At 40.5% G+C, this 23,013-nt stretch overlaps 2 protein-coding genes across 3 annotated transcripts in view; both read right to left on the reverse strand.

The window, feature by feature from the left end:
* atp9a (ATPase phospholipid transporting 9A) overlaps positions 1 to 1,840 on the reverse strand; it is a 44,239-nt gene extending 42,399 nt beyond the window's left edge. The window contains exon 1 of the mRNA XM_021566036.3: positions 1,686 to 1,840. Within this exon, the coding sequence (XP_021421711.1) occupies positions 1,686 to 1,753 (68 nt within the window). The 5' untranslated portion in view covers positions 1,754 to 1,840. The remainder of the gene's footprint in view (positions 1 to 1,685) is intronic.
* A 358-nt stretch (positions 1,841 to 2,198) lies between these two features.
* LOC110492058 (sal-like protein 4) lies at positions 2,199 to 13,625 on the reverse strand. Of its 2 annotated transcripts, XM_090201649.1 has the most exons (5): positions 13,336 to 13,468; positions 9,788 to 10,005; positions 6,227 to 8,746; positions 5,777 to 6,087; positions 2,199 to 4,954 (listed from the first exon to the last, which is right to left on the reverse strand). In XM_090201649.1, the coding sequence occupies exons 2-5, from the start codon at positions 9,885 to 9,887 to the stop codon at positions 4,520 to 4,522; spliced, it is 3,366 nt and encodes a 1,121-aa protein (XP_090057775.1). In that variant the 5' UTR covers positions 9,888 to 10,005; positions 13,336 to 13,468; the 3' UTR covers positions 2,199 to 4,519. The 2 variants fall into 2 exon arrangements, with proteins under 2 accessions (XP_090057775.1, XP_021421713.2); XM_021566038.3 differs by lacking the exon at positions 9,788 to 10,005 and having other exon boundaries at positions 13,336 to 13,625.
* Positions 13,626 to 23,013: the final 9,388 nt, after the last annotated feature.

Genomic DNA, 23,013 nt, shown 5'->3' on the forward strand with positions numbered 1-23,013 from the left:
CCACAAAATCTAATTTTGCAATGGCCATCTCAATCTCCGGACTTGAACCCAGTTGAAAAACTTTGGTTTGAATTGAAGAGGCCAGTCTATAAGCGCAGAAGAAGGATATCAAGCATTTGTACGGAGGAACGGTCTAAGATCCCTCCCAATGTGTTCTCCAATCTCATAAAACATTTCAGAAAAAGGCTCAGTGCCGTTATCCTCGCAAGGTTATCCTTGAAAGGTTTTGAAAACAGGGGCGCCAATCATTTTGACCCCTATCTTGAAATAAAAATGTTTAACAAAATATCTTTCTCTTAGCAATTCAATTAGTATGAAATATAATTGTCCAATCTTTTGGAACATACAATATAGCTCAGTATTTGAATTATTTTATACAGTATTTTTTGCTCATCTTTAAGGGTGCCAACAATTTGGGACCTGACTGTATATATTTTATTGTACATCTTAAACCTACTAATTTGTAATTTATTTCAAATCTAAAATTGAAATGCTCTGACAAGCGCCATCTCTGAGATTGCCCTTTCCTGTCTGATCGGATGATGGGGACATGAGGTGCAAAGGGGATGCCCGGACAGGTGTGCAGGCTAGTCTTGTGTGGCCTGTATTTTGCCAGATGTCCACCAGATGAATAAGCGTTTTGTTTTGCCGGGTGTCTACACCGCATTTTCAGTACTTGCATCACATGTGCTTCGCTTTTCAAGTAGCTAGAAGCAACCTAGTTGGATTCTGTGTGTACTTCCGTTTGTACCATCGCACGGTAAAACAACGCACGAGTTGAAAATATTGAACGCACGCGGTACACAGAACGCACCACAGCCTAGTGCGGCACCCCCAACTTAGCATTGCAGACTGCTCCATTGACAATGAATAACTTCCGCCGGAACACAAAGAGTTTGATGCAACTGGAGGACATGAGACGTTAGGCTTTACTTTACAATTGGTGCAACTCTATGACGCAATATTATCATTGCATATATCAGGAAATATCATAAACTTCATAGAAATCGCATCATCATCCGTATTGTGTCCATAGTCAATCGTGGTGGTTTGCTGTGCCCAGTGCCTTACTTTGACTGAAATATGTGCAGGTACACTGTTTATATTTAGGTGGAGCTCCACAATACTTAACTAATATTCTGAGGTGCAGGTAATCCACTCCGGTGAGCTCCTGCCCAAGTCAATCACTGGCTGTCTCCCAATTCTCATAAGGCCTGCCCTGCCTGGGGCTGGTTCAACGCAATGACACAAAGAATGCCAGTCAGCCACGCTACTTTACCCCACCTTGTGTTTTAGGCATAATGATAGTGTTGTTTTTCCGTTCTATAGGCCTATCTAGTCAAGATAAACAAATAATAGACGATGAATAGTGTAGGCCCACTAGCACCGACAGGGCATTCAGCAACCGGAACAAGGTTGTGTCATCCCTTTCGCTACAATGAAATACTCATTTCGATTACACATTTCCCCAACCAAGGCAAATCCCGTCATTGTGTTATTTTTTTAATGAAAAATAGCATTTATCTTGAACGTTTAGAACGGTTACAATGTAGCGAATATATTCGTCCGCGGTTTGGTAAACAATTCATTATGTTATTAGCCAACGAGCTAAATAACAGCCTAACATCCTCCTAATATCGATGTTCTCATTTCTACTTAGTGTAAATTTATTTTTTTGTTCTTACCCATTCCTGTTTTTATTGTCGTGTCTTTTTTTGTGTCTTACTGGTTGTAAAGGAATATTGTCCGTCATTCCTGCAGCCCCAGTTGACGGTGACGCCAGGCAAACTCCCCTTAGCAGTCTCTGCGGGTTGTGACTAGATGGAGTACAGCTATGGACGGAAGTGACTGTCATTCCAAGGTCCACAAATATTGGCCTAGGCTTGTTGAGAGACTGCACTGAATCAGATAACTTGAACCCAGTAGCCAATGCTTGAGTCTTGACCATTTCAAGATAGTGTATCTTAACCCTGCACATGTCAAGAGATTCAAATTGGAATAGGTCTACACCTACAGATGGCCATGGGGCTTTTATCTTTAAAAACTTTTTTTTTTTTAATGGTTGGATAAACTAATTAGGCTACTTATACATTTGAAGACCACTTTAGTCCTTGATCAGAGGTCACAAAACAGATAGTTAGCTTTGATTGTGGGAAGAAAATGAGAACAGACAACATACGGCTAGTTGGAGATGCAAATTAATTTAGTTGATGCAAAATCTGGGACCAAACATTTATTTCTGGGACACATGTGAGATCAACAACCAAACCAACAACTCCAAGAAAGTCATCTGAAGGAGACAAGATGGAAATCAGGGATGTGCACAATGCAAATTAAAGAAAAGTAGCAAGAACAAACCCATGAGGTAATTAATCCAAAATCCATGCTCTGAGGAGACAGAGCAAAGTTAATCCTGTAACTGAAACGCTAACTCTTCCATAGACTGAACTAAATAAATCAAATTCATACAAACAATTAAATAAAACACACGATTTTTAGAGTAATTCATGGCATGCTGGGAACTGACAAAGGAATGCAAACCAAAGTTGGAAAGGTCACCCTGATTTCTATTTTCAGAAAGACCAGAAAGTAACATTTTACGTGATAAGGAAAAGGACATTTACATTGTAAACAAGCCTACACAGGCTCAATTTCTTGAATTGTATAGACAACCTCAAAGCAGTTCTGATGCATGGTTTTACTTTTAAAACAAGGCACAATTTGGTAAATGCATTTCAATGGGGGATGTACAGCAGGATTATAGAGTTAATCTGTGCATTCTGAGTTGTGCAAAGAGTCCAGTGATACATTCATTACTTACACAACTCAGTAGGTTGTGCGAAGAATGAAAGCATATCATTGCTTACTCAAAATGTATCAGAGAGTGAATGTACCCATTGTGTTAACTTTGAGGGTAGGTGGAGGACAAACTAATATCTAAATGAGGTAGAGTGTAGCCCCCAAAGCTCTGGCATCATACACAATATAAATAACAAAACAAAAAGTTTAAGATTCCACAATGGATAAAAATAATGTAGAGTCCCAGTCAATGGAGAGAATTATTGAAGTATGTCAAACTTAATAGGGCTGGGAATTGAGTTAAATAGAGTAAAATTCTGAAGTCAATGTTTCCAAGTCCTCAAACTAAGAAAATATGACAATCGCTGATGTGCACTCCTATATGAAGATCAAGGTAAATGTAAATGAGGGTTTTGACACGTAACCATTAAAATGACAAGCTTTACCAAAAGTTTGAAGAAATATAAAGTGCAGGCATGATTGAGAGCATTCAGCATTTTATGGGTTGTGTCCCAAATGGTATTCCTATTCCCTGTACGCTGCACTACTTTTGACCAGGGCCTGTGTATGTAGAGAATATGGTACCATTTGGGACGCAAACCATAGCCTTCAGAACACAACCCACCAAAAGACGCAGAAGCTCTACAAAAAGGAATATTGGGAGCAAAAATATGGAAAAGGTCATCTTGTAAATTAGTGAAAAGAAAACATTTCCGGGAACAATGCAATATGGAAAAATATAGTACCAGTCAAAACACACAGACAAATATAACCGTCATTACAATCTTGTGGTGCTTTAAAAAAAGAAAAAATAGACAATATAGAAACAATTCAAATTCAAGCTAGGCACTTGGCATGAGGTTTTTCAGTTTTAGAGAGAAAGGCAAAGAAACTATTGTCTCAGCATCTGTAAACTACCTGGAAACATAATCAACATCCAAAACAGATGACTGAGCAAATCAGTCTGTCTGGATCAAACAAAAGTATATGACACCTGACGGATAACTCTCAGCAGACCACCTCCGAGCAGCTGCAGACAACTTGAAATATCAAACACTTTCCTATGAAATATCGTTGCAAGACGGTTGGCCATTTTGAAACTACACACATTTCATAAAATGTATGGCACACAATAGGTCAAGAGCCAAGTAGTTATGTACTGTAGAGGAATCAGGACAACCACTTGTTTATCTGCACTAAAACAATGGTGTCCACAATCGGTCATACACTGAAGCTTTCATAATGCTAGACAAAATCCTACAGGTTCTTCCGTCAAGGAGAGAGACATTCTGAATCAAAGCGGTTTCAAGTAAGCCATACATTCAACTTCAGGATACAAGACTAAAAAGTGTCACAGAAATACCCGCATATATTATGGAGAAAAATATAACCGTAAATACACCTACAGTAGTTTGAGCAACTTCAACTAAAAATAACACTTAAGGGGTGAATTGTTCAAATGAAAAGGGAAGAGCTGCATCATTTAAGTTACTGAGAGTTCCAACTAGGCTTTGCAAAAAAACAGCAATATGTTCAGCAAGGGTTATGGACTATCTCTTGAAAGTGTTGGAATAGCACGTGTTGATTGTACCAGTCAAGGACCAAGTGGCAATGTTAGCTAACATTGCTACTATGAATATTCAAAATCCGTACACAATCGACAAAGAAACTATAAGCAAAACAAAAACAGATAAAACTGTTTTGTTCTTCCATTTTACAACTAGTTCACTGCAATTTTCCCTTCCTCCATGAAATGTTGGAACTGAGATCTAGCCACACACTCTGAGCCATTCCTTTCCATCTCTGCCATGGTGGCAGGCAGGCCAGAGTGGGACCCATCCATTTCCATCAGGCCTCCAGTAGAGCAGACCGTAGGACCACCGGCTAGGCTACCAGGCATTCCGCCATTTTGGATCACAGAGATCTCGTTAGTCTTCATGGACAGGCCATTGGTGAAAGCTGCAGTGTACTGGTTCCATAGAGACTGGTCGAAGTTCATCGGCGGAGGAGGACCCAGTTCCCTGGGAGATGGCATCATCTCTGGCATCATGTTGCCAGACTCTGAGCTCATCGCCATCAGGGCCATGGGGTTGTCCAGAGAGAGGCGCTGGCCGCGCCTCGCAGAGCTGTTCCACATGTGAGTTCCAACGTGCACCTAAAACAAGCATGGAATAGATATTACTACAGAAAATGAGGTCACACTTATTTGTATAGTTCCATTTAGGTGGTCAGACTATTAAACCACCTGTTGATAAGCAAATGCTTGCTAAGGTTAGGGTAAGGGTAATGTTTTAGGTTAGGGCCAGGATTGAGGTAAGGGTTAAGTTTAGGGTTAGGATAAGGGTTAAGGTTAGGGCTAGTTAATCAAAATGTTGACAATTACTTAACATCCACTTGGGACAATCCAGCCACGTAGGCACGTGTGGGCCCAGACCCAGCCACTGGCGAGCCAGGCCAACCCAATCAGATAAAGCAACAACAAAAATGATGCTTTCTACTCATGTTCCAAATAGGACATTTGTCTATTTACCTAAACATACAAACACTATCAGATATAATTCATACCAAGCAGTGCACTGGAATGACATTCACTCTGATGGGATGGTGGACAAAAATAACTAAAAGCCACACCCCCAATAATCCATGACTATGACTGCATTGAGGCATATGTCACTGTGCTTCTATGGCTATATGCACCATGCCAACGCCTACTTAATTTGTTCATTTAGCAAAGACAGCTCATCAGGCCTCAAGCTCATAATTCAGTACATTTATTACAGTCAACACAGCAAAACATTCTCAGCCTCATGGCAAAATAGCATTAGATTAACTATATATAAAAAAACGGCACATTTTACTCTTTGCCCCATGGCAAAATGTTTAGAATTGCAGGAAGTTAGCTGTTTCATACCAGGCCAGAGAGTCCATGAAAGACAAAGGCTTTAATAGCATTTCATTTCTATAAAAAAAGCCTTACCTTGAGGTTGCCTTTAGTGGTGAAGGCCCTGCCACAAATGGTGCAGCCAAAGGGCTTCTCGCCAGTGTGGGTCCTTTCATGGATCTGAAGGGCGCTGGCAGAGGAGAAGTTTTTGCCACAGGAGTTACACAGATGCTGCTTGCTGGATCTACGGTGAGCACTGGAGCCATCCCGTGGCTGCCCTCCCACTCCCTGAGGCATCTGGGAGACAAATAGAGGGCCCATGCCCATGGAGCTCTCTGGGGGAATCTGCCTCTCCAGTTTGACCAGACTGGGAGGCACCCTCATAAAAGGAGGCAAATGGCTGGGAGCTGTTAAGAGAAGAAAAATAAATCCAGTTAATAAACAATAATCAAGATTACTCCCAGTCAACCTATTTTTAAAACCCTACAGGGAATGTGATTGATTTACAATAAAGCACATTCTAATCAAAGGGGCTTATACACTTACCATACTCTCTATTAGTGAAGGGTAGGCCAGGCTCTTTTTTGATGTTTTTTTGGGTAAAGATGGGTGCCGTTAGGTCCAGAGCTCCATTGGCATCCTGAGAGCTGCTGTCAGAGTCCGTTCTATGCTCATTCCGGGTGTAATCCTCAGGGACGGCTGACTCGGGGGACTTAGCCATGTAGGCAGCAGCCAGTCCGTTGACTGGTGATGACGAGTGGAAGGAGACAGAGTCTGAGATGTCAGGGCTGCGGCCATTCCGGCACTCATGCTCCCGGATGCACTCGGCGGCTGATGGGGACTCATTGGGGGGCACTCCATCACACTCCGAGGCAGTGCCGCTTTGGCGTTGCAGGTTGAGAGCCAAGGTGAGGTTCTTCATGTGGTTCTCCTGAGCAGCTATGCTGGAGAACATAGAGAATTGAGGGTCCTGATTAGGTTGGTGTGGTTCCTCAGAGAAAGATGGTGCGAGAGAATCTGAGGTGTCACTTGGCTTTTCTTGAGAGTCAAGCTCTGCGTCTTGGTCTACCATGCACTCAAAGCCGTTGGTGTCCATGGACTTCTCGTCAGGCAGAGAGGAGTCAATTTCTTCCAAGGCATCGAGCTGGGTCTCTGGCATGGGGGTGTTAGGGATCTGGCCTCCCATGTGCATGCGGATGTGCTGCTGAAGAACCACCGCATTGGTGAACTTCTTCTGGCAAATGGGGCAAGAGTGCTGCATCTTGAGGGGCGTGTTGGCCCGATGAACACCGTAATGAGCTTTGAGGTTGCCATTGGTGGAGAAGGCACGTCCACAGATCTTACACTTGTAGGGCCGCTCGCCCGTATGTGTACGGTAATGCATCTTCAAGGAGCTCTGGCAGCTGAGCACCCGGTGGCAGATGTAGCACTCGTTTGGGTCATTGGTCCTCTTTTCCAGTCCATCCACCATTTGCTGTAGCTTGGCAGTTTCAGAGCTGTTGTGGTCGCCAGGAAGGCCTTTGCCATTCATGTGATGCAGCGCTCCCATTAGCTCTTTAGATACCTGGTGGTCCTGATCAGAGCCCATTTCGTGATTGAACATGTTTGAGGAAATTGACACGCAGTCACCTCCCGATGACGCTCTTTGGGAGAACGGGTCACTCCTGAAACAATCAAATGAAGGCTTGAACCCCTGCAGTGCTGATGGGTGGAAACCTGGAGATGGGAGGCCGAGCATTGGCTTCATGTCCACCATGTTGGATTCTTCAATGGGCATTGACATGCCGTAGGGGATGCCGCTGCTGGTGGGAATGTTGTCAAGGTGTTCTGGCACAGGATGTGGGTTCATCCTGATGTAAGGGTACTTTTCCTTGTGTCTTTGGAAATGCACTTTGAGGTTTCCTTTGGTTGTGAAACGGTTTCCACATATGTTACATTTAAATGGTCTTTCTCCAGTGTGCGAGCGCAAATGGATCTGGAGTGCGCTGTCATTCCCAAACGTTTTCCCACAGTATTTACATTTGTGCTTGTACATGCTGTCGCCACCAGACCCATTTTTAGACTCAGGCATATTTGGGATCTTGCTCTTTACTTTCTTAGAGGGATCCATCCCTAATGAGAGGCTAGTGAGGGGACTTTGGTAGACCACGGAGCCTGTTGAATGAGGCAGTATCGCTGGTAGGTGGTTGGCCATGTCTGGGAGCCCCTTCAACATATCGGCTTTGAAGGGCATCGGCCCCATGCCTCGATCCAGTGAGGTGGGAATGCCATTGGACAGAGGTAGTTTACCCTGTTTGAGGGACTCTAGCGAGAGGCTCTGGTTGCCAGTCCTCTTGCCGATCAGGGCTGCTGCAGCAGAGAGCTGCTGGGAGAGATGAACTCCTAAGGCTTTGAGGGGGTCGACTGCTGCCCCTAGGGCCGAGTGGAGGCTCTGTGGAGCCATCATTGACACTTGGATACGGATCTGCTCAGTCAGTTGGATCTGCTGGAGCTGCTGCTGCTGGAGGGCCACTAGCTGTTCCAGGATCACAGGGATGGCTTGCAAGGCCTCCTGGGAGGCCTGTGGAGACTTGCAGTTGTTCAAACCACTGTTCGATGAGTGCTGAGTGACAGCCACTTTGGTGCCAGGCATGGACTCCAAGGTGACATTTGAATCTTGGGGTTTGGATGAGGCTTGGTGCTGATGGCAACTCATCTCAGGCCTGGGACTGTCAGACATCTCCACCTGGTCTTGTTTGGATGGTTGTTCCTCACTGTTTGATTTTGGTTCTTCCTCCATCCTTTCCATAGACACTGCATTGGACTTTGACAGAGTATTACTGCTGGACTGGCAGTCACTGTGGTCTTTCTGAAAGTCACTTTGTGAGAAGTCATCTGGTACTTCTCTCCCCTCTCCATCTTTCATGATGACCATCTCATGACTTTTAGTGCAATTATTCTGATGTTTTAAAAACTCAGCCTCATCGATGAATTCAGCACAACATTTGTTGCAGACCTTCATCTCGTCCATTCTAAACCTCTTCACCTCATTCCCATTCTCTTCAGTTTGACCGTCTTGTAGAACGCCTGTAATGATAATAGGGAAATGTCAGGCTAAAAACAATAAACCAACGAATGTAAATTAATTACAGCCTGGATATAATTAAAATAGGCAGTATAAGTACATCTCTATGTTGAATTTCAATTCTATCATTTAGAGTTATTTTTCAATTTCAGTCAAACAAGATAGTGGTAGTGTATGTGTGTATATATTTTTTACACACACAAAAGTTTGGAAAAATCTACAAGGGTTTTTCTTTACTTTACTATTTCCTACATTGTAGAATAATAGTGAAGACATCAAAACTATGAAATAACACATATGGAATCATGTAGTAACCAAAAAAGTGTTAAGGATTGTTCACCCCCCCCCCCCCCCCCAATTTTCACCTAAAATTACATAGCCAAATCTAACTGCCTGTAGCTCAGGACCTGAAGCAAGGATATGCATATTCTTGATACCATTTGAAAGGAAACACTCTGAAGTTTGTGGAAATGTAAAATGAATTTAGGAGAACATAGATCTCGTAAAAGATCATTCAAAGGGAAAAAAACATGCGTTTTTTTGTACCATCATCTTTGAAATATAAGAGAAAGGCCATAACGTATTATTCCAGCCCAGGCACAATTTAGATTTTGGCCACTAAATGGCAGCAGTGTATGTGCAAAGTTTTAGACTGATCCAATGCGTATCATTGCAAATCTATTCAAAATGTTGTATTAAGACTGCCCAAACGTGCCTAATAGGTTTAATAACTTTCAAGTTCACAATTGTGCACACTCAAATAATAGCATGGTATTCTTTCACTGTAAATTTGAGAGTGCAGTTAGATTAACAATAATTTAAGCTTTCTGCCCATATTAAACATGTCTATGTCCTGGGAAATTCTCTTGTTACTTACAACCTCATGCTAATCACATTAGCCTACATTAAACGTCCCGTGGGGGATACCGATCCCGTAGAAGTTAAATAAAACCAAATATATTTTATATTTGAGATTCTCCAAATTCTCCACCCTTTGCCTTGACAGCTTTGCACACACTTGGCATTCTCTCAACCAGCTTCACCTGGAATGCTTCTCCAACAGTCTTGAAGCAGTTCCCATTTATGCTGAGTACTTGTTGGCTGCTTTTCCTTCACTTTGCGGTCCAACTCATCCCAAACCATCTATATTGGGTTGCGGTAAGGTGATTGTGAAGGCCAGGTCTTCTGATGCAGCACTCCGTCACTCTCCTTCTTGGTCAAATAGCCCTTACACAGCTTGGATGCGTGTTGGGTCATTGTCCTGTTGAAAAACAAATGATATTGGGACTAAGCGCAAACCAGATGGGATGGCGTATCACTGCAGAATGCTGGTTAAGTGTGCCTTGAATTCTAAATAAAATCACTGACAGTGTCACCAGCAAAGCACCCCCACACCTCCATGCTTCACAGTGGGAACCACACATGCGGAGATCATCCAGTCACGTACTTTGCGTCTCACAAATACACGGTAGTTAGAACCAAATATCTCAAATTTAGACTCAGATCAAAGGACAGATTTCCACCAGTCTAATGCCCATTGCTCGTGGTTCTTGGCCTAAGCAAGTATTCTTATTGGTGTCCTTTAGAAGTGGTTTATTTACAGCAATTCAACCATGAATGCCTGATTCACAGTCTCCTCTGAACAGTTGATGTTGAGATGTGTGTTACTTGAATTCTGTGAAGCATTTATTTGGGCTGCAATTTCTGAGGCTGGTAAACTAATGAACTTATCCTCTGCAGCAGAGGTAACTCTGGGTCTTCCTTTCCTGCGGCGGTCCTCATGAGAGCCAGTTTCATCTTAGTGTTTGATGGTTTTTGCAACTGCACTTGAAGAACCTCTCAAAGTTCTTAATTTTTCAGATTGACTGACCTTCATGTCTTCAAGTAATAATGGACTGTACTTTCTCTTTGCTTACTTGATCTGTTCTTGCCACAATATGGACTTGTTCTTTTACCAAATAGGGCTATTTTGTTAAAATACCACCGCTACCTTGTCATAACACAACTGATTGGCTCAAATGCATTAAGGAAATAAATGCCACAAATCAACATTTAACAAGGCACACCTTTTGAAATGCATTCCAGGTGACTACCTCATGAAGCTGGTTGAGAGAAGGCAAAGTGTGGCTTCTTTGAAGAATCTAAAATAACACTTTTTGTTAGCACATGATTCCATGTTGAGGTGGTGTGTCCAAACTTTTGACTGCTACTATATACACACATTCAAGGTGGTATTCAAATACTTCAATAAATAATGAGGTTAATATACATTATAAATTAATATTGCTTGGTGGGCAAAACTTGAATCAGTCATTTACATTCATGAAAAACCTCTCTCAATCACATTTCCAGTCAATGCATTGATTTCGTGCAATTTGGGCTCAGTGCACTACTGCCAGCAGAGGGCAACATCTGACAAAAACACCAGGGGCAAGCAACCAATGTCTATTTATTTATTTTAGTCATTTAACCTTTACTTAAAAAGGCAAGTCAGTTAAGAACAAATTCTTATTTACAATGACGCCGTGGGAACAGTGGGTTAACTGCCTTGTTCAGGGGCAGAACGACCTATTTTTACATTGTCAGCTCGGGGATTCGATCTAACAACTTCTGTTACTAGCCCAACGCGCTAATCACTTGGCTACCTGCCGCCCCTGGATAAAAAAAAATAAGACCAGCCTGTCTTTCCTGACACTCATTTCATTTTAGAAACGTAAATGACTCCCGATAACAAGCACACTTTATTATAAGGACATGTAAACCAATATTCATTGTGTAATATGCCTGAATTTGCCACAATAATTCAAGTCTGCGACTATTCAACTATAAACAAAGATCTATACGACCTGTACTAGAATTGAACTTAAAACCCATGTCAATATAAAACAAAACGACTGTGTACCTATGCTCACAATAATCAGTCAGAACAGTGGCTTCATATAAAAAGGCATCCATCGATTTGCCTTTAAAACCCAGAAATGATCCGGGGCAATCGTCTCGCACATCAACTTCTCATTTACATGAAAAGTAAATTCTAGCAAAATGGGACTGGAATAAATAAGTGATGATTTTTTATGTCTGCCGACTGAGTCCATTTCACAACCAGTCGCATTGTCAAAAGCTAATGTACTCTCTGTGGGGTAGACCATCTGTCTGCATCCTTCCAACGAAACTGTTGCTGCCCTTGTTAATCGCTCACCAGGCAACTGGAATCGGGTGGAAAAAAAATGGCAAATGGCATTGTATTCCGAATCCGTTCATTGTCAAACAAATTTGCAATGCTGTTGCAGTGCATAACGCAGTAGGCAGAGGGAGGAGAACGTTACCTTTAAGATTTACTATGCAAAAAAGTGGGCGATTTTCAGAGACGAAACTAATCAAGAACCCGAAAAATTAAGGGAAAGCAAGTAGAAAACAAATAAATCATTTCTAAATAACAAGACTGACTTTCCCACTTGTGTCAAGTAAAATAAAAATCACATGACCACTTGGTGGCGCATAAATTGTATCAGATCACCTAAAATGCAATATGGCACGAGGTGAAACTACACAAGGATGCCACTTAATGAGAGTACATTGTTAACCTGTATAAAATGGAACGTAACTATTCTCAGATCAAAGAAACACCAACAAGAAGTTATCGAACATATGCACACTCCCAATCAAGCAGCGTACCCTACATGTAAGTAGAATCAATAGAATCATTCATAAAGTTAATTACTATGGCAAGCCTACATGGCAACACAAGCCGCACCGCCAACCCTTGCTTGCCTACAAACCTACCACTGCCCCCCCCCCCCCCCCCCCCCCCCTCCCTTTAAATCAGCTTACTTCTGAGTCACATTTCATACCACACTGTTTGGAACCTTTTATAAACTTGCCCCCAAAATACATTGCATCAAACACTGACAAAAGTGCAACGTTATGCCATGTATTTGAGCACAAATAAAAACTTCTACAGTCCAAAGTAGGAGAAACACCACATGCAATCAAATTCTGGTGCGGAACATAGTTCTTCAATTAGGCCTATGTAAAAATATCAAAAGACGTGCAACGGATTTCTCTACAATTACCTTTTTTAATCTTCTAAAATACAGCCAAACATTAACATTCTAAATAGCCTACAGCAATAACGTTAGTAGTCACCCAGCTATTCCAGTTTCGTATTCCATTGGTAACATTTTCGAGAAACTTAACTCAAAGTTAAGGCATCATGTCGTTTACAGTGGGCTTTGACTCTATTCAACAAAACGCAATCGATTGATCAATTGATGTTCAAACAGATTAAACCGTATTTTATTCATACGAATATTCACGAATAAACGCAAAAGGTTTCCAAACAAGAAACCCGCTTACACAATTTCAAAAAGTAAACTGTATATTGGCAAAAATGGTAACTTCAAACTCGCAGGCTTATACATTTTTTTTTTAAATGCATGGTCAGTTCCAAGGGTCATGATCCAGCCAGGTCAAAGTGCGAGGAGAAACAATGAATAACTTTCCAAATAAAAAGGTTGCTACCTTGCAACATTTGATAAATGTAACCCTGCGCGACTCTTTCCAAAAGTAGTTTAACAGTCCAAAAACTCACCATTTTCTGACGAACCGGGCTCATCGGAATTGATTTGCTGTGGCTTAGCTTGCTTGCGCCTCGACATGGTGCAACCATCGGGAGCAAATAGTAACGCAATTTTCGTCCCTTCTTTACAAATTCTTCGGGTTGTAAAATTAGCCCCTGAAGTACAAATGCGCATGTCAAAGGAATTATTATTATCAATAATGCATTGCGATGTATCATGGTCCTCTGACAGCTGATTGGCTCCACGCCAAGTGCTTACACTTTATTCAAATAGGGCCCATTGATGAGAATAGCAGAATGCCAAGGGGGCGGGAGATGCGATACTAGTGGATGGGCAACGATGGGGAGGGAGGTAAAAGAGTTACAGAACTACAAAATCTGCTATACTGTATATATGGAAATATTGTAACTTCGATAATCATTTCATTCAATTTAGTTTGTTTAGGGTACACATTAAAGTGTATTTCATCATGTAGAACATTTTGAAAAACCTTTTTGAGAAATTAATAATCCCTTGCAGAGATTTTAGTTCATATTAATCTGTCATTTTCTTCCAATGTCCAGTCAAATATGTTGTTTATGATCCATAAACCCTGCACTCTATCCTTTGCATTGTGATCTAGGTGAGCTGAATGAAAAAGTATTGTGAAATTGTAAAAGTTACAAAAAATCATTAAGATCATTCATAAAATTATTTACAGTGCCTTCAGAAAGTATTCACACCCATTGACTTTTTCCACATTTTGTTGTGTTACAGGCTGAATTTAAAATGTATTAAATTGAGTAACTGACCTACACAAAATACCACATCACGTGGAAGTATGTTTTTAGACATTTTTACAAATGAATTAAAAATGAAAAGCTGAAATGTCTCGAGTCAATAAGTATTCAACCCCTTTGTTATGGCAAGCCTGTGTGCAATAATAGTGCTTAACATGATTTTTGAATGACTACCGTCTCTGTACCCCACACATACAATTATCTGTAAAATCCCTCAGTCGAGCAGTGCATTTCAAACACAGATTCAACCACAAAGACCAGGGAGGATTTTCAATGCCTCGCAAAGAAGGGCACCAATAGATGGGTTAGATGACAATGTCACAAAAAAGTTGTGATTCTGGATGGCCAGATAGCTACCGACAATGACAAAAAACTGCCATATGGGGAATCGTATGTGACTCGCTTCAGCTAATTTAATCTTGTTCTTGATACCATGTCTTGCTTTGAGGTGTTTTGACTGATTTCATGCCAATGCTAATATGGCAAAAAAATGTATTTGAGAGACGAGTTCATTGTGCAAATGTATTTATGTTTTCTATAATCATTGGAGACTAAATAGTTAACATGTTGTCAACAATTTAATGCAACCCTGTCTGTTTTAGTTGCTAAACAACCAACCTGTCTATTGGTATATGAGTAAAAAGCAGAAGTTGAATATCCCTTTGAGCATGGTGACATTATCATTTACACTTTGGAGGCTGCATCAATACACCCAGTCAATACAAAGATACAGGCGTCCTTCCTAACTCCTAAGTTGCCGGAGAGGAAGGAAACCGCTCAGGGATTTCACCATGAGACCAATGCTAACTTTAAAACAGTAAGTTTAATGGCTGTGATGAGGATACAACTGAGGATGGATCAACAACATTGTAGTTACTTCACAATACTAACATATTGACAGAGAGAAAAGGAAGCCTGTACAGTAATACTGCTTTTCAAGCATAGTGGTGGCTGCATCATGTTATGGTTATGCTTGTAATCCTTAAGGACTGGGGAGTTTTTCAGGATAAAAAAGAAATGAATGGAGCTAATCACAGGCAAAATCCTAGAAGAAAACCTGTTTCAATCGCCTTTCAAACAGACACGGGAGACAAATTCACCTTTCAGCAGGACAATAACCTAAAACACAAGGCCAAATATACACTGGAATTTCTTACCAAGACGACATTGAATGTTGCTTAGTCACAGTTTTGACTTAAATTGACTTGAACATCTATGGCAAAACTTGAAAATAGCTATCTAGCAAGGATCAACTACCAACTTGACAGAGCATGAAGAATTAAAACAATAATGTGCAAATATTGTACAATCCAGGTGTGCAAAGCTCTTACAGACTCACAGCTGTAATCGCTACCAAAGGTGATTCTAACATGTATTGACTTACGGTTGTGAATACTTTTGTAAATTAGATATGTTTCCACTTTGTCATGTATTGTGTGTAGATTTTATTTATTTTTTACTTAATCCATTTGAATTCAAGCTGTAACACAACAAAATGTGGAATAAGTTAAGGGGTATGAATACTTTCTTAAGGCACTGTACATGATCAGTTTTGTCATTGATTTAGTTACCAATAACTTATGTGAAGGTGTTTCTGTTAACTGAAAATATATTTATTCCTATTAAAATTGTTTTAAAAAAATGACATATCACATGTATATTTCAAGGTTGGTTTAAATCACATGCAAGAGAAGTACAGACAGACAAGACTCTTCCTCAAGAGAGACAACTTTGGCCCAGACTTCCAATCACTCCAATCACTCCAATCAAGAGCCCTACTGGCCCGAAACTGTAGAAACTTAGTGGTGAACCATACTGTAATAATCATTTTAATGCTATAATATACTGTATTTGTGGGGGATGTCTTTAAGCTGTATATACTTTATGTGTAACACACAGATCCACTATACAATGAGAGGACATCCAGATTGTAAAAAAAGGCATTCAAAGCAAAAATGGAAAACTAAGTAAGGACATGGCTAACTCCAGATTACAGACCACCCCATTGTCCTCTCTGTTGTTGTGTGCATGTGCTGGAAGGTGTTCAAGTTTTCCATGCAGTGAGGATGTGGAATTCAGTCCATTCTGTATAGAGATGACAATCATATCAAGCAGCTAAAAGGCTACACACATTTTAGCCAAGGTAAGCTTCAGCAACTGTCGAATAAAGGGGAGTTGAAAAAAAAAGGTTGATAGCTGTGAGACAAAGACAAGTCCATATATCCAGAAAAGCAAATGCTTTTTACTTAGAGACTGACTGAAGGTGAAAAAGAGGGGAGGGTTGTCTAGACGCTTTATAGCCCCAATAAGAAACTATAATTGAACACAATGTTTCTGCTGTGTTCAAACTAACAATTCAAACTGCAGGCTGTTGTGTCATAAATCTGAAATGGTGGGAACCAAAAGGATGTCCCTTCTTTTGGAAAATGGACAGATGTCATGACTTATATGAGGTGACTCAAATGGTAGCATTGAAATCGCTTTATAGTCTACTGTACACCCTAGAAAGTACATGAAACTGGGGCAAACGTTTCAAGAGTAATTATCAATTTCCACCATTAAATGTTGTATTTATTATGGATCCCCATTACCTGCTGCCAAGGCAGCGGCTACTCTTCCTGGGGTCTGGCAAAATTAAGGCAGTTATACCTTTTTAAAAGCATTACAATACGTTAATTACAGAATTCACAACACACTGTGTGCCCTCAGGCCCATTACTCCCCTGCCACATATCTACAACGCAAAATCCATGTGTACGTGTGTATAGTGTGAATGTTATCGTGTGTGTGTGTGTGTGTGTGTGTGTGTGTATGCACTTGTCTACATTTGTGTTACTTCACAGTCCCGCTGTTCCATAAGGTGTTTTCTTACCTGCTTTTTAAATCTGATTCTACTGCTTGCATCAGTTACCTGATGTGGAATAGTCTGTTCTGGACTTGGGGACTGTGAAGAGACCCCTGGTGGCACGTCTTGTGGTGTATACATGGGTGTCTGAGCTGTGTGCTAGTATTTTAAACAAAACAGCTCGGTACCTTCAGCTTATCAACACCTCTGACTTCCTCATTACTTGTTTTTGTAAATCTCTCTTCCACTTTGAGCCATGAGAGATTGACATGCATGTCATTGACGTTAGCTCCCCATGTACTTTTAAGGGCCAGCCATGCTGCCCTGTTTTGAGCCAACTGCAATTTTCCCAAGTCCCTCTTTGTGGCACCTGACCACACGACCGAACAGTAGGAAACTGAATATAATAATTACGTTAGAATATTACAATATACGCCTATTCGCACAAGCTTTTAACTGAATGCAAAAATGATCCCACATGAAGAGCTATCACACAATATGTTTATGAAAAGAAAGCACATCTAGGTTTGGCATGTGTTAAAAAGGCAGTATTGCATGAACAAATTAGCCCTTGGCCGTTTCCTGCATTTTGCGAGAAGAAGATTGTTGCTTGCTGTTGTATTGCTAAATTTGAATTGGCCAATGTCAGCAGTGTTATTTCTTAAAATAATGTGTAGAAGGTAGCATGATGACAGTGGCATAGAAAACCTTAACCGGGTCAAATACAGTGCCTTGCGAAAGTATTCGGCCCCCTTGAACTTTGCGACCTTTTGCCACATTTCAGGCTTCAAACATAAAGATATAAAACTGTATTTTTTTGTGAAGAATCAACAACAAGTGGGACACAATCATGAAGTGGAACGACATTTATTGGATATTTCAAACTTTTTTAACAAATCAAAAACTGAAAAATTGGGCGTGCAAAATTATTCAGCCCCTTTACTTTCAGTGCAGCAAACTCTCTCCAGAAGTTCAGTGAGGATCTCTGAATGATCCAATGTTGACCTAAATGACTAATGATGATAAATACAATCCACCTGTGTGTAATCAAGTCTCCGTATAAATGCACCTGCACTGTGATAGTCTCAGAGGTCCGTTAAAAGCGCAGAGAGCATCATGAAGAACAAGGAACACACCAGGCAGGTCCGAGACACTGTTGTGAAGAAGTTTAAAGCCGGATTTGGATACAAAAAGATTTCCCAAGCTTTAAACATCCCAAGGAGCACTGTGCAAGCGATAATATTGAAATGGAAGGAGTATCAGACCACTGCAAATCTACCAAGACCTGGCCGTCCCTCTAAACTTTCAGCTCATACAAGGAGAAGACTGATCAGAGATGCAGCCAAGAGGCCCATGATCACTCTGGATGAACTGCAGAGATCTACAGCTGAGGTGGGAGACTCTGTCCATAGGACAACAATCAGTCGTATATTGCCCAAATCTGGCCTTTATGGAAGAGTGGCAAGAAGAAAGCCATTTCTTAAAGATATCCATAAAAAGTGTAGTTTAAAGTTTGCCACAAGCCACCTGGGAGACACACCAAACATGTGGAAGAAGGTGCTCTGGTCAGATGAAACCAAAATTGAACTTTTTGGCAACAATGCAAAACGTTATGTTTGGCGTAAAAGCAACACAGCTCATCACCCTGAACACCATCCCCACTGTCAAACATGGTGGTGGCAGCATCATGGTTTGGGCCTGCTTTTCTTCAGCAGGGACAGGGAAGATGGTTAAAATTGATGGGAAGATGGATGGAGCCAAATACAGGACCATTCTGGAAGAAAACCTGATGGAGTCTGCAAAAGACCTGAGCCTGGGACGGAGATTTGTCTTCCAACAAGACAATGATCCAAAACATAAAGCAAAATCTACAATGGAATGGTTAAAAAATAAACATATCCAGGTGTTAGAATGGCCAAGTCAAAGTCCAGACCTGAATCCAATCGAGAATCTGTGGAAAGAACTGAAAACTGCTGTTCACAAATGCTCTCCATCCAACCTCACTGAGCTCGAGCTGTTTTGCAAGGAGGAATGGGAAAAAATGTCAGTCTCTCGATGTGCAAAACTGATAGACATACCCCAAGCGACTTACAGCTGTAATCGCAGCAAAAGGTGGCGCTACAAAGTATTAACTTAAGGGGGCTGAATAATTTTGCACGCCCAATTTTTCAGTTTTTGATTTGTTAAAAAAGTTTGAAATATCCACTAAATGTCGTTCCACTTCATGATTGTGTCCCACTTGTTGTTGATTCTTCACAAAAAAATACAGTTTTATATCTTTATGTTTGAAGCCTGAAATGTGGCAAAAGGTCGCAAATTTCAAGGGGGCCGAATACTTTCGCAAGGAACTGTATCTATCAATTGTACATGTTTGTACATAGGGAAACTCTGAAAGACAGTGTCAAGAGTTGGCACTGTATAACATCTGTGAAGTGGCAAAAGTAGCCATTCCATCACATTTCTAAATCCTGATCATTTTCATATTTAAACATGTTGTTAAGGGTCATATAAACATACAACATTGACTTCAGGTAGCATTGTTGGGTTGGCAGGGTAGCCTAGTGGTTAGAGCGTTGGACTAGTAACCAAAAGGTTGCAAGTTCAAATCCCCGAGCTGATAAGGTACAAATCTGTTGTTCTGCCTCTAAGCCGTCATTGAAAATAAGAATTTGTTCTTAACTGACTTGCCTAGTAAAATAAATTGTCTAAATGTTGTTGTTTTTTAAATCATACATTAGTCAAAAGCTTTGAATGCTACTCTTCTTACATGTGAGCGATGGAGAGATATTCTAAAATATCCTTGTACTTTTAACCAGGCATTCAGCAACTAAGCAACCAACAGCTACACTGGCTCATAGTGGACAAACGATAACGGTCTAACACTTGGAAAGGAATTGTAAATTGAACATTACTTTTTTTTTTTAGGACTCTTAGTAAAACAAGAAAGGCGGTGGAGCAGTCTGGAAAGGTTGAGATATTTCACATCAGCATGATACTCCCCACAACCAGGATGGCGGGTAGGCTTTCATTTGAATGAAGGCAACCTTAAACTCTCATATAGACTGATGAAGAGACATAAAGAGGAAAAGACCGAAAACAGATGAAAGCAGTTCGGGTTAAAACAGATGGTAGATGGTTAGCAATTGAATACAAGCTTCCCAGGTGGGTTGACCTATAGGAAAAGTAAGGAAAGACAGGATGTATAACTTTACATTTTAATTTATATATTTTTGTTATGGTGGATTTCTAAAAAAAAATCAAAGCCTAGTGGTAATCATACTGTAGGTGTAAAAAACTTTGTTGAACCCTGGTTAATGTGCCAAGCAGAAAGAATACATACGCTGCAGGGAACAAATAAATCTAACATTTGATCAGTGCCAGCATGACCTTGTCAATATCAATGCATCGCTGAGGAATGACATTTACATTTCTCTCTAATGATAGTCTTGAATTGTTTCGCAATCAACTGTAGGACCCAGAAGAATCAACACCATGAGAGAAAAGTAATGATCTCTTTTAGCTCAATATTTGATGTACTTATTTGATTAGGAGAGCATTTCCCAAATTTGGTCATGGGGACCCCATGGGGTGTTTTTTTGTTTTGTTTTTTGCCCAAGCACTACACAGCTGATTCAAATAATCAAATCTTGAGGATGAGTTCATTATTTGAATCAGTTATTTAGTGCAATGGGCTAAACCAGAACGTGCCCTTAGGGGTCTCCCCCATTTCGGAAACACTGGATTAGGATATACAAAATAATGAGTAAAAAATAAATACATCTACTGAAATGACTTTACCGATCATTCTAAGACCACATTATATTTGTGTTACTGTAAACTGTTTCATTAAGAGGTGAACCAAGCACATAATGTGTCCTCTTAAGTTCCCTAATGTTAGGAAACAACGCATGGCTTGGAATTTATCTTCGTTTTGTTTTACAATGAAACGTGTTTACTTGAAGCACAATACTTCTGCCCAATACTTTTTAAACGACATAGAATTCTAACAAGAGTCACAATGGTGGTGGTATCTGTGGTATTTCAGAAATCCCATTTTATAATCAAAATGTCCATCTAGGAGCCTTCTTTATGAGTTGCTTTAAATGAGTTGTCTCTTTGTGTCCATAGTTCCTGCACTCCAATCACATACTTTGATGAGTGATTGATTGCAGAAAGTTACCAGCCAAATGGCAATGTATTATTGTTCAAAAAACATGAAGAAAAGGGCATCCTCTTGAGGACTGACCTTGTATGAAATACTAAGACATCCATAGTTACCAGGGTCCTCTGACCATTTCACAAGAGTTATTATTTATTTCCTTGAGCTGAGCCGGAAACTACACAGGCAGTCTTCCTTGGGAGCTTTTAACGGTTACTTAGGTACTCAATCACCGACTTCAGATTTTCTGTGTGTCCCCAGATCTAATTTGTATTATTTTCTCCTCTCTTTTTGTCTTTTCTTTGGCTGTCTCTGAAATGCTTCATCCTCACTAGAAACCATAAATAACACCATTAAGTCCACACAAAAGAGAGCAACAGTTTACATGCAATAATTGATTTCCAATAAAACTGATGAGGTAGCCTAGTGGTTAGAGTGTTGGGCCAGTAACCGAAAAGTTGCTAGATCGAATCCCTGAGCTGACATGGTAAAAATCGTTCTTTCTGCCCCCGAACAAGGCAGTTAACCCACTGTTCCTAGGCCGTCATTTTAAATAAGAATTTGTTCTTAACTGACTTGTTCTTAACTGACTAGTTAAATAAAGGTTAAATAAAAATAAATGAGCAATGTTGAAGAACGAATGAGAGTGAAAAAGAAAAGAGTTTGGTGGCACTTCTTTTATGATAGTCTTCTAAATGATGTTTTATTTTATATACAGGGGTCAGATGAAGGTTTTACCATGACAGGAAGTGTGGAACTTTGAGTAGTGGAGGCCATAACATCAGCGTTGTTATTTTCTAAAGCACCATAGCTTTAGTTTCTGTTTGGTTATTTGCTTTTATTCTCTATGACTGTGCAACCATCTATACACGCAGTGACAACCAGCCAATCCAAAGGCTTTCATCGACCGATCTATAGTGTTAGGTGGTTTTCAATATCCATCGGAAAACACCCTTTGAAACAATTCCCTTTTCATGAACACATGTATTAACATATTTTGTTGGGCAAAAGGCTAGAATAGAGATTGAGAGCATTGAGGCGTAAAGGCGTTTGAGAGGGTTTCACAAGTTGAAGCTCAGAGTTGATGTATTGTTTGAACAACCAGTGCTTTGTCACAATGGTGACCATCAATTATTTCCAAATTGTATCAAGTCTGAATTTGTTATATAGAACCACGTTATTTCTCAGTGGAAGAGTATTTTTCTTCAAACTATTGAAGACTAAAGTTCTACATTTACACGAAGTGTATTCCATCGCTCAGGAAGGATAGTTTCAGAGAGCTAAGTGCTTAATAGATGCAGAAATGGTTGTAACACCTGGGTGAAACATGACGTGAACTGAGTCCCACACAGGAAGTGGAATTTACACAAGCCTTCAGATAGAGATGTGAGTCTTCAAAGATAACAAGATGACTTCTTATTTGTCTCACACCACTGAATGGGAGGTGGGGGTTGGGCTGCAGGAGGAAATTATGTGCCACGGAATTCCACAAACAACTCAGCAGTAACCTCTTGGGCTTCTGTCTTTTTTAGTTGTCTGCCTGAGTATTGTAAGTAGGTGTGGACAGTGCAAAACTACACATTTTATGACATAATTGACTGTAGGGTCACTCCACCAATTCAGTGCCTTTTGTGAAGTGTAACTTCGATTTCACCTATTTTTTTACATTCTTTCATAAAGAGCACATGTTCAACTTCAAAGGGCCTGCCACTTCATAAAAACACGTTTTCCCATCTCAAGAGGTTAAATAAAAAGACGAATATAGTAAGTACCTATAAAGTGCCAAATAAAGTAACAGGGTTGACCGTAACCGGGTTGACGATTTCATTTTAAATTAGCCATGAATCCCCTTGTGACATGGGGAATGGAAGCTTGTTGTGTGCCATAGGGAGTGGCAGTTGAATGCC

This window comes from Oncorhynchus mykiss, chromosome 16 (genome assembly GCF_057628025.1).
Source record: "Oncorhynchus mykiss isolate SJ-2025 chromosome 16, ASM5762802v1, whole genome shotgun sequence".
NCBI classification, from domain to species: Eukaryota; Metazoa; Chordata; class Actinopteri; order Salmoniformes; family Salmonidae; genus Oncorhynchus; species Oncorhynchus mykiss.

Excerpts from the sequence above, each read along its gene's own strand:
- LOC110492058 (XM_021566038.3), bottom strand. The coding sequence starts at position 13,498 with ATGCGCATTTGTACTTCAGGGGCTAATTTTACAACCCGAAGAATTTGT. Across the intron at positions 8,747-13,335 it reads GCCCGGTTCGTCAGAAAATG|GCGTTCTACAAGACGGTCAA; the intron begins GTGAGTTTTTGG and ends TTATCATTACAG. Across the intron at positions 6,088-6,226 it reads CTTCACTAATAGAGAGTATG|CTCCCAGCCATTTGCCTCCT; the intron begins GTAAGTGTATAA and ends TTCTCTTAACAG.